General features: G+C 40.5%; 1 protein-coding gene across 4 annotated transcripts in view; it reads right to left on the bottom strand.

Moving 5' to 3' along the window:
* LOC129170770 (junction plakoglobin-like) overlaps nt 1-12,465 on the bottom strand; it is a 116,640-nt gene that overhangs the window by 47,693 nt on the left and 56,482 nt on the right. For 3 of the 4 annotated variants that reach the window (XM_054758737.1, XM_054758740.1, XM_054758738.1), the window contains 3 exons: nt 5,419-5,640; nt 1,395-1,648; nt 46-284 (listed from right to left, as the gene is read on the bottom strand). In XM_054758737.1, the coding sequence (XP_054614712.1) occupies nt 46-284; nt 1,395-1,648; nt 5,419-5,640 (715 nt within the window). The remainder of the gene's footprint in view (nt 1-45; nt 285-1,394; nt 1,649-5,418; nt 5,641-12,465) is intronic. The other variant, XM_054758739.1, reaches the window with a different exon arrangement.

Here is a 12,465-nt window from a genome sequence, read left to right as displayed (position 1 = left end):
ATTACTTTTTTTTTTTACTTGGTAGTACAATTAATGTCTTTGTACCTCAGCATGCGAACCAGTGCGGGTATCCCTCCGGACTTGAATATGACCTGCAGTCCCTCGCTCTGGTGTGACAGACTGTGGAGGACGCTTGCCGTACAACGAGCTGTCTCCATGTCAACTGTTGTTGTCATGGCGCGAACCACGGCTCCTATCATGGTCGGTGACTGCACCAGAACCCGCCGACTGGCCTCCTTACGGGTGAGCTGGTTGACTATCATGGCTGCCTTGTTCACCACAACCTGGTAATTATAGCAAGAAATGTATTAGGGATGGCTTTGTCATATGAGTGTCCAAGAATAGAAGTCAAGATTTTGCATTTATTTTCAGTAGATGAATGCAGAAACAGGTTGACCCGTAAACCTGTCTATAACAGCATATGTATCATCAATTAGTGTAATATGTAATAATAAATGCAATATATATTCATAACCACTTGGAGGATACATGTGTACTGCCCTGTGAAAGTCATTTTCAAATTTTGCTTGGGGTTTTGTAGAAATTTGAAATTCATTTCTATGATAAATGTTTCTCATACATCAGTCAAGTCTGCTTCCGTCTCACTCAAGGGGGAAAAAATAAATAGAATATTGCAATTATTTTAATTTGTCCCCAAAATTATAGCTAAAACATTATACAGGGTGTCCTCACAGTTTGGACACAACATCAGTCTTTTGCATCGCAAATGTTGGAAATCATATTTTTGTTTTGATGCTTTGTTAACATTCCAATTGGATGTGTCCAGACTTTAGGGATACCCTGTATCATTTATTGATAGTTTAAAGCAGATTTGTGGTATTTCTTATCAATACTACAACTGCCAGACCCCTGCAAGATACTAATAGTTGAAGATACACAGGTTCAGGTCAGTGCAAGTACAGGTATAGTTCTTACATTCTGACTTTCCATGTAAAAATATATAATAATATATGTAAAAACGTCTGTTTTTGAATTAAGCATGACTGGTAAAACAGATCATATGTTAAGTAGGTGATGTACTTTATTCTCAAGGGCATTGAATCGATCACAACTGGATTGTTCAAACTGTCTTAGAAAACGTGTGACCTCTCATCCGAGCAGGCTTCATCCGTTCTTGCTCACAACTTGATAGGAACTGTCCTAGCTAGTTGTGTAAAGTGAACACTGACACAGTAGGAGCTGTCCTATCTAGTCGTGAGAATGAACTGATGAAACCTGCACGGATGATAGGTGAAATGTCTTCTCAGACAACCTGAACAATCCAGCTGTGATCAATGAGAATACAATGACATGGATGAATGAGAATATTCACAAACATGTAGGTGATGTATGAATGAACAAATCCTCAGTAAAGTGAAAGTGACAGGAAGTACCGGATCATCATCTGCAAGCAGCTTAGTGAGCTCCGGCACTGCTCTCGTTGCCAGCTCTGCATCATCCTGGTAGTTTATCAGGTGGACTATAGCTGTCTTTAGTAACTGTGATGGCTCAGCCAATCTTTGCACGTTGCTCTGTTGTGTGGGATCTGACTGGACAGGCATGGCTACCTCTCCCTCCACCAGCGTCTCTGGAAACATGGCAGCCCTGACACGCTGAGCCCGGGTTAGTGAGTACTGAGCATCTAAATCTGGGGAAATAAATTGTGACACAGAAAGCATGAAGTGACACCATCCATTTATGACCACAGTGGACTTCAGGTGACTGGGTCACATTTTTTTATCCTGATGATCCATTTGAGACGCATTCTCTCTTCTCTCCTCTTTAGTTACATCTGAATAAGATTTGAGTTAAAAACAGAACTTGACTTAATGAATCAGTTGTGGAGTTAACCCTGATATTATCTAAAAAATAATAATAACAAAGGATCCAAATGTATTGTATGCAGATAGTATTTAATGTGGTACAATCATTGACAGACTAATGATCTCCGTCGGTTACTACTTTGGAGATTAAGGTAACTTGTAAGTGCGGATGACAGTTGACTGCTATAACTAAGCGACTGAAGAAATGAACGGCGTACGGCAACCTGAAATCAACATAGGCTAAGCCACATAAAACCACATAAAAAGTGAATATGTCTAAGTGTACGTTGGTAAACCTCACTCCCTCTGCCTTAAGAGCTGCGCTGAACATGTGGTCGACAGTCCGGGCTTTTGGCCGTGTGGTCAGCGCTCTCGTCTCCCATCACGAAGGTCCTGTGTTCGTGCCCCGGTGCGGGCGGTGCAAAACAGGGCGAGTTACATATGTTCATACTTCACTCTTTGTTGAAGTCAGATCTTTTTATGTGGTCGTTCACATTACCAAAGAAATGCGGCTTGTATTTGTGTGAAATGTGAACGCAATGTGTACGGGAAGTGGCATGCGCACGAACACACAATTCAGTATGTTTTTTGAGTAAACACGGCCACGTTCTGGCACATTTGTGGCAATTTCAACAATTTCATGCACCCAGAGTCAACATTTTCTTAAGCAAATTATTTTGTGTAGGAAATTTGAAGAAGACTATTGGATATGGCAGTTTGTAGGGAACTTGTTGCGACATCTGTTCCAAGCAGCTTGTGGGTGCTGACGAGTCGCAGCCAAGAGTGGTAGGACATTGAGCTGCTTCAATGATGTACATTTTTATAATCAATTTCAGATAACAAGAAGAACGTTTGCCTACATCTATGTATACCTTTCCCCCACACTTGCAGGGAAAAACGCGCCTTTCAACGATGTCAGATATATGTGACCCGAACGTTCAAACTGCAGGAGCATCGGACACATATCAGTTTTATGCCCACAAATGAAAGACCCCTGGGTCGCATTTGAGAAAATCTGAATTGTCCTGTTCACACTGACATGAAAAAAATCTGATACAGGTCACATATATACAAAAAAAATAAATCTGAACTGACCTGCAACGGGAACGGAACCAAAGTTGTAGCTGTAAACAGTTGCACATTGTGTATTCTATTAAAACGTAAACACATAGTGAGGAAAATTGGTATTTGAGCCACTGCTGATTTTGTAAGTTTACCCCATGAGATATCAACAATCTGTATTTCTATGGATTTACTGTAGATTTATTGTAACCGAGTGACACAAAATATACAAAAATCGAATCAAATCAAATTAAAATAAATCACTTAAGTTAGTTAAATGAATTTGTATTTGATTAAGCAAAATAAGTATTTGATTCCGCAGCAACACGTGACTTCATATTTGGTGGAGATAACCTTGTTGGCAAGCAAGATTCTATGGCGCACAGCCTTGTTCATCAGCCCCTCGATGCGGTGAAGTCTTCATGTACCCTTAGCACCCTGTGGTTCGGGTCATATTCAGCATTTCTCTGCCTCCAAACACGTCAAGTCACGTTGATGCCAAAGAGCTCAATTTCAGTGTCACCTGACCACATCACATTCTGCTAAGCCTTGTCTGACTCATGTATGTGTTCACTGGCAAACTTCAGATGAGGCTGTACATCCGCCTTATTGGGCAGGGGGACATTGCGGGCACTGTACGATCTCAGTCCATTACAGCAAAGTGTGTTACTAATGCTAATGCTAATGCTAATGCTCATTAACCAGATTCATCCTTGTAATTCTGGTCTGGTCCCTAACTTTTCTCAGTACCAAGCATGCACTAATGTCAGGGTTGGTTAACCACAGATTCCACAACAAAACACCAAAACACAAAGGAGTAGTGATTCTGAGTTTGGATATTTTGTGCTGGGGACTATTTAATTTACTTTCATCTCATCTGACTTCACCTGGTGTGTTTGCGTGTGTGCGCGTGCCCATGAGTCACATCAGCATGGAACTCAGGAGAGTCATTTCAGTTTATGATGAATCGAAACTTCAGCATAAAGCAGGACTAACAGACCTGAAAATGAACATAGCAGCTATGAGGATTGCTCAGACGTGACGCTCCAATCATTCCAAAGAGAATTTCAACTTACATTATAAAGTATACCACAATGGCATTTTCTATTTTTCAATCTGCAGTTTGTCTGGCGTATTGCCCGCTCAGTTTCACTGACATATTTTTGGCTGTAAGCGAGTGTAATATTGCATCCTTTGAGGAAATATATTGACGTGCAGGAGCTGACGAGGAAATCAATACTGCATATCCACTCAACAAATACTTGTTTTTGCTCCCATTTTACAAAGATTTAACATTTTTAGATCCAAACAAGGCACTTACATCCCTCAAATGAGTCATTATTGAGCACAGTTGTGTCACATCAGACATAACGCATATTGATGACTGAGAATGATTATTGCACAGTTGTGCTGTCATCTTCTCACCAAAGTTCATGAGAAAACTGAGGACATTTTAACGTCATGTCTCTTTCACATTCAGCTAATCAGATTACCTTTTAAAATGTCTCATGGTTAGGTTTTACTTCACTGTTTAATAATAGTGTTTAAACTGCACATTTAACAGTGACCTAACAGTGCTTTTGCTTTTCCAGTGACCTTTTATTGTGACGGACATCCCAGTTTTTGACAAAAATGTTGTCTTGGCTTTCATACACCGTCTCGCTTATCCTACAATATTGTCTCTAGCAAATGAGTCCATCTGCCCTGCACTGTATTATTCCGCATAATCGAGTGCCCAAAGAAAGCACCCAACGCGTTGCTGACTCACTGTTCGTACATTTTTTGTTGTGTGCAACTGCTAAATACCCCATCATGGGAAGAAAGACAGTTGTAAGTGCCAGCAATTTGGTAAATAAGGTGAGAAACACTATTGAATTCAATAAAGAACTCATCACAAGGTACGAAGACGGCGTCTGCATGGCCAGTCTTGCTGGGATTAATGGTAAATCCGCATCCAGACTGGCAAAAAAAGAAGAAATTAAGGAAGTAAAGGTGTTCACATAACAGAGATCAGAAAAAATACATTGTTGTTGGTATGCATTCTTTCTTTCCCATTCTTTATTTTCTGTATGTAAAACAAATTATTCTGTATAAAATTTATTTTTTTGCTAATATTTTTGGGTGTCTGCAACGGATTCTTTGGATTTACATGATTTCCTACAGGAACAATTGCTTTGGTTTTTGCACGTTTCCATTTTCATCTGACCTGAACAAATTAATAACAAAAAACGAGGTTCCACTGTATCTTCCTCCCCAAAAAAGACCTCGGGATCAAATCCAGAACCTGTAGTGTGAGGCACAAACACTCTACCACCTGAAAAAGCTCTAACGTGAAAGTGACACAGATTGAGTGATTGATGTTTGCTCTGCTGACTGACGACCAGTTGAGGGTGTAGTACCACCATTCACCATAAATTAGGTGGCATGGGGTCCATGCCTTGTTTTGACCCTGAACAGGTAAGCCGTGCAGAAAAGAATGGATGATTGGAGACTAAACAGACAGAAATCCAAAAACTTCAACGAAAAGTCTCACCTGTGGGTCCTTCTCCTTCACCAGCTGCTCCTCCTTCAGCCATGGCGGTAGCAGGTGCAGTGGTAGTACTCGTTATATTGCTTGTGTACTTCTTACTGCCACTGTACCCAGTACTGCTGTCATCATCACGCACGGTGGTGGCGCCCGATTGGATGCCGGAGTCTGATGCATAGTAGGTCTGCTGCCACTCGGCCACTTTCACCACACTGTTCGCCTCACTCACTGCAGAAGACAGCACATGGCCATAGATCAGAAGATATTTGACAAGCAGTACAGCAAAAAAAACGAATGGTGAGCCCACACACACCCACTGATATTTGCCCTGTTCAATAATATCGAACAATTACTGAATGATAAAAGGCGACAATATTTTTGTAGTTGTGGGGACCTTTGAGAAAGTACGCCAGTTTAGCACCTTGAATATACTAAGCAAATTACAGTATATCAGCAAATTTCAGTATTTGTGATTTGAGGAATAAAAGGGTTTGTGTAAACTCTAAAAAACAGCATTATGGATTATTGTAACTACTCTTTGTTGCAGTATAGTTAGTAAATGAACTGAGCTTTTGTAGTTATTTCCCGATATCTCCACACAATAACTCTGACACAGTAACAACCGGTGACCTGCGGTCAAGGGAAGCAGGTGAGGCAGATTCTTCGTGTTTTCGGTCTTACAGAGTGAGCAGTGACGTGCAGTGACATAAAATAAATCATATTTGTTCATTGAGCTGTGTTATAAATGTATTTTCTGTGTGAGTCAAATCGTATTTAGTAGGGATGCTCCGATCAGGGTTTTATGCTGCCAGTTCTGATACCGACCATCTGTCAGTGAGATCGGCCGACACAGATTACATGGATTAACTGTACATTTTTCAATGTATTTATGATGATTGCTGTAGGCCAGGGCTGCCATTAACCAATTCCAAGGGCGCCTGGAAAATAGGTAATTATTGAAAAATAAACTTTTGGATGGATTTTTTTTTTGCCTTTATTTGTATACAATTTTTGTACTATCTGACACAAACCTGAATTTCATTTGATGCATGTTTTGTAGTAATACAAATACATAGGAAATATATTGTTAAATAATTCTGTTCATTAAACAACACACAAATAGTGTTTGGAGCACCAGATATAATTAGTATAACGACAACAATAGATGCTTGAAAAAGTTAGTACGTACTCGATGGACGTGATATCCACTTCCCCGTGGGACAAAAACGAGCTCCAAACTAAGAGAATTTTTAAAAACAAAATGTCACTGTCGTAAAAGGTCACTTTTGGACTTAAGCTCAAGAAGCTAGGCGGATAATTTTAACTAGCTAGCTAGTGCCGGACAGCTAGGCAAAGTGTGTAAAGAAAGATGCAAGAGAAGTGGAACACCAATAGGTTTAGCAAAGGAGTGGTCAAGCACACTGGCATGGATTGGCATAGCCTGTGTCAAGCTGTCAAACTGAAACCAATGCAGGTTTTACACACTAGTGTTGATTCTTGCAGTAATACGGGACAAAGTGTGTTCCTTGTCGGCTCAATACGGGTGTTGTCAACCCTGTGTGACACAGCACACATGCACATTCATGACATGTCATGTTGTCATGGCATGACATGTCATGTCGCCACCCCATCCCATCCACCGGAGCATCGCTTGTATTTAGCATTTTCTTCAGATTTTCTGATCAAGCTGAGCCAAATCACCAAGTGCATTGGATAGCGGATGGCGCATGCCCGTTTTTGTTTGTCAGCATGTCAAAAGAATATTTGCAGAAACATTTACTATACACCATAGCTTTCTACAGCCCATGTAATATCTTTAATGTAACTGTGAAATCATTTTCCGTATAAATCCGACAATAAAATACAGACAAATATCATACGCTGAGGCGCTGCAGTACTCCAATTCACAATGAAGGCATTGGGGGTGTTTGTGAGTTGGAAGGTGCTTGTTGCGGCCGTCCTTCCATAGAGAAGAAAAGCCAGTGTTTTTTTTTTGTTTTGTTATTTTGACAGCAGGACCAGATATCGGTAGATTTAGTCACAATTCAAATGCATTAAATATATTGTTATGCTCTGCTGAATGAATGAATGAATTTGACTGTCAAGATGGAGGAGTATAATCCTTCATTTTGACAGTCAAATTAATTCACTATATATACTGTAGATCCAAGCTCAACAGACAGTGATCTGACCTTTACAACCAAGTACACTGTGAAATCCAATAGCATTCTCAACTCAGATAAATAAGTAGAACAAACTTATTTAAAAAAAACGTCTGTGTACCAAAATAAAACGTAAACATCTATTGTGGTCAACTATAACTATTAAGTTCAATTTACTTGTTTTTTTCAAGACAATCTGTTTGCAAGTTTACAGTACAGTGTACAGTGTACCATATCCTTCCCTAGCAAAAACACTGTTGACCACAATAGATGTTTATGTTTTACTTGGTACACTCTTTTAACTTAAAAAAAAAAGTTTGTTATACTTATTTATCTGAGTTGAGAGTGCTATTGGATTTTTGCAGTGTATAACTAAAAAGTAAGACCACAAATGTTAATACAGTCATCCCTCATTTATTGTGGTTCCAGACCCGACTGCAATAACTGAATATCCATGAAGTAGGATTCAGTATTGATAATTGGAATATTTTCGTAGTTACGGTTGTAATTATGGTTTTTACAATTATTAGAGCCCTGTAGACATGAAAAACACCCCTAGAGTCCCCTTTACACGTTTATTACCCAATATAGTAGACATAATAATAATAATAATAAGCCATCTTAGACATAAATATTATAAGATACACTCACATGGTAGCATAGGCCGCGTACTTCCTGGTGGCCACTGTCTCCTCAATGACACTGACACCTAGATACCAGCGTAGAATGCTACTCTACTGCATCTGTTTAAGGAAAGACTCACTATGCACTTCCATCGCTTTATTAACAAGAAGAGAAGACATGCTGTGAACATTCACACAGGAGCTGCTGTTGGCCACCCTCTACACCGCTAACCTGCCGCTAACAGTCAAAATTAGCCAGATGACATCAGATAATACAAGTCACAGATTCTGTATTACACTTCATATCATGTCTTTTGAATGCCTTATATTTGTATTTTCCTTCATTTGGACATTTTTATGCTTGAAAATGCTTAATTTAGGTCATGAATATAGCTAGTTTGCTTAAATGAGCATTTTCTTAAACTAATAATTGACCATATTCAACCATGCAACAGCGATCATTTATTAATTAATTCATTTTTTGAAAAAATGCGAGACTGAGGGCGTGATGTTTGAACCGCGATGTAGTGTAAACGCGCACCTCAAAGTCTGGGCAAGTTCACAGTTCAGTTGCACCTAACGAACTACTCAATTTGCCTGAGTATCATTTCGCCGAATTAATTGGCCAAACAAATCATCCACGGAGTGGTCACTCAGTCTCTGCGAAGAATGGAGAGTGGCTGTTTTAGATTTGAGACAGTATAGTTTGTGTCAATTAAGAAAAAAGTTGTAGCCAAGTCTGTAAAACTATAAACTTCTCTGTTAAAAATGTTTTGTGTTGACAGTTTGGGTGACTGGAACGTATTCATTAGATTTACATTTTTTCCTATTGGGAAAATTGTTTGGGTTTTCATACAATTCGGTTTTTGACAAGCCAGAGTAATCAGGAAAATCGAGGTACCACTGTTTTTGGGTAGTTTTTGTCTAATCCTTTTTCGGATCTGGTTCATCTTTTAAATCTTCAACATTTTGTATACACCCAATCCGTCCTCGCTTGCCATGTTCTATATTTCGTTGGGACTGCTGTACTCAACATGATCAATAGTTTTTTTATTGTCATTGAAGCCGTGATCCTGACAAATCAGCTACATTGGATGAGTCACCAAAGTTTCAAAGACTGCGTTCCATCATTAGTCACTCTGACATCCCACCCAAACAGCTAGAGCTCCATGCTTTGGACAGACGAGGCTGGGCCGCCTGATGAGTCAGGCAAAAGAAAACTTTAAAGGAGACACGGCGAGTGACTGTGACAGATGCAAGAGAAAGACGAGAGAAGGCCTGGACTGCTGACCCAGACAACTGCAGATAATTCCCTTGCCCCCACTGCACCCGTGGCTGCCGCTCGAGGATCAGACTGTACAGCCATCTGCAGGCCCACACCAGGAGATGAAAACTTACATGATCGGACCAATGGACAGCCAAGTGGCATGTACCTCAGTCATAGTACTATTCGTTACTGATAAAATCATTTATACTCAATGTTTTGTCATCCTTGCCCCAACTGCTCAACCCCTTTATCCTGTATTCTCTCTCTAACTACCCTCTGTCCCTCAACTATGACTCTCTATGTCAACCCAACCAGTCAAGACAGACGGTCGCCCCTTAGAGTATGGGTTCTGTTTGAAATGTCCTCCCCAGAGGGAGTTTTTCATCGTCTCCATCAACAAGGGCTTGCTCATGTGGGTTTCCGTTGGATTTAATGTATGAGGCGCGTGATTCTACACCTGCTCAATATCTAAAAAGATCAATTCTGTTGTGAATTGGCTTGATAGAAATACAATTTACTTGACTGACTTCCACAGGGAGACCACCATGAGATTAGTTTTACCCGACTGATGATGTGTTGTTGCAATAGTAATTCTGCAGGCACTGTAGCATCTCAATCCATTATGGAGAAGTGTGTTACCAAGAGGTTTTTTTTTGGTGGTCCCAGCTCCCTTGAGGTCATTAACTTGTTTCCCCCCAAATTAATTCTGGGCTGATCGTTCACCTTCCTCAGAATCACCCACGAAGTAAAATCGTGAATGGAGCTCCAGAGCGAGGGCAACTGTTGTCTTATATTTCTTCTATCTTCAAATAACCACACCAACAGAGGTTTGTTTCCCACCAAGTTTCTTGCTGAATGGACAGGACGAATCTGTGTGCTTCATTCAGTCCACATGTAATTACAGTACCTTGTATGGCTAATGCCTGTACGTGTAAATATAAGTGCAAAGTCATGAATATTAAGGCTTTCTACTTCTCAATTTACTTTACTCCACCTTTGTAACAAACTGCTCCCATGACTTTTTGGAGTTATAAAAATCAGCACATGTAGATTATAATGAGCAACATTTTGCCATTCTGAGCTCCAAACTGCACTCCTAATTTGCGAGCATACACGTAAAATTTTTATGTTGTCACATTACTGTGAGTGGCCCAATCTGGCATGAATCTATTTAGCAAACAGCTTGATTCCACTGAGGCCAGCTGCATGAGGCAGCCATGATTAGACACTGCAGTGGCACCAAGCTGCACAGAGCAGATTGAACGAGGCAGGAAAACACACCCTGGTTCATAATGACCTTGCTCATTAAAAAATACATAGAAAATAATAAACAGCAAGTTAAATGGGTTTAAACAGCTACATCAAGGACCGGATAAGTTGTCTGCTGTCAGTAAAGGTGTAATTGTGTGGTGGCGATTGCAATACAGTCGGCTATGCTGTATGTGCATGAGTGTGTGCGTTGTGCCCCCTATATCTGTAATTTTTATTGTTATTTTTGCTTGAAATACAGCGGATCCCGCGCATTTATGATTCAGCATTCATAGCCCTGCAAATTAATGAATTTTTGGTTAAAAAAAAATGTGTCTTTATGCTTCACTGATAGATTTAAGTTAATTAGTTAAGTGTTGAGATTTCCCACTTTTTTAGGCGGTCCGTGAACGCACCATAGTTGCTATGAGATGGCAAAGTGAAACTTATGCTTGTACACTTGGACTCCAATTTCAATTATCATTCCTCTGTACCTATTAGGGATGCTCCGATCACGGTTATATGCTGCCGATTCAGATACCGATCATCCAGGACTGAAATCAGCCAATACTGATGAATTTATTATACATTCTTCAATTTGTTGCATAAAGGGGAAAAGTCAGGATAATTCCAAGGTCCCTTGACTGCAAGGGGGCCCAAAAAATAGATAATTACTTATAAATTATTAATAGGCCGCACGGTGGTCTAGTGGTTAGCATGTTGGCCAACAGTCTGGAGATCGGGAAGACGTGGGTTTGATTCTCCCTTGGGCATTTCTGTGTGGAGTTTGCATGTTCTCCCCGTGCGTGTGTGGGTTTTCTCCGGGTACTCCGGTTTCCTCCCACATCCAAAAAAAACAAGCAGGTTAGGTTAATTGGTGACTCTAAATCTAATTGGTTGGCGACCAGTCCAGGGTGTGCCCCACCTCTCGCCCAAAGTCAGCTGGGATAGGCTCCAGCATGCCCCGCGACCCTAATGAGGAGAAGCGGTATAAAAAACGGATGGATGGACTAATAGGGATGTCCTATAATTGGCATAAAAATGTAATATTTGTCAATATCGGTATCAGGTTTATTTCCTATAATGAAAACCGATTTTTAAAAATGCTGTATGTAGGTCTATGGACTCCCGTATTTTCCGACGCGCAAATGATGTCTGAAGCGTGTAAACAACCGTGGGTGGCTAGTAACAAGCTTGCTCGCTCCTGACTAACGTTATGTCTGTGGTGTCTTCTTCGGATATTAAACTTGCTATTTGCAATGACTGCAAAGCGTTGGGTATGCGAGGCGGAACCAAGACTTCAATACTTCCAATTACCAGGGCGAAAGTCATCAATCGGGAAATCATGGAGTGTATCGCACTGGATAACCAGCCTTTTTCTATCGTGTAAGACGTCGGATTCTTCAAACTTCTGGAGTTCCTCGAGCCACGCTTTGCCGTGCCCGATCGCAAGTATTTCTCAGATGTTTGCTTACAGTTGTACAATGTTGTTCACAGCCACGTCGAGAAACAGAAACAAAAACATATTCTACTTACTTTTTCATGAGAACACATATCACTCGTGAAACTTACAGAGGATGAGACGCCTTCTTTAAGGAGACTTTAGATGTTAGAGTACATTGGTGGAGCTCTAACAGGACTTCCATGTAAGTGAGAGAACACTCGGCGTACCCGGTGTCTTCCACTGCTGAGAAAGGTTGGTCGTCACGTATTATTTTTCAGGTTACTAGCTAGCCTTCTGACTGTCATGCAC

This window comes from Dunckerocampus dactyliophorus, chromosome 18, assembly GCF_027744805.1.
Source record: "Dunckerocampus dactyliophorus isolate RoL2022-P2 chromosome 18, RoL_Ddac_1.1, whole genome shotgun sequence".
Classification (NCBI taxonomy): Eukaryota; Metazoa; Chordata; class Actinopteri; order Syngnathiformes; family Syngnathidae; genus Dunckerocampus; species Dunckerocampus dactyliophorus.
This window is presented reverse-complemented; position numbering and strand designations above follow the sequence as displayed.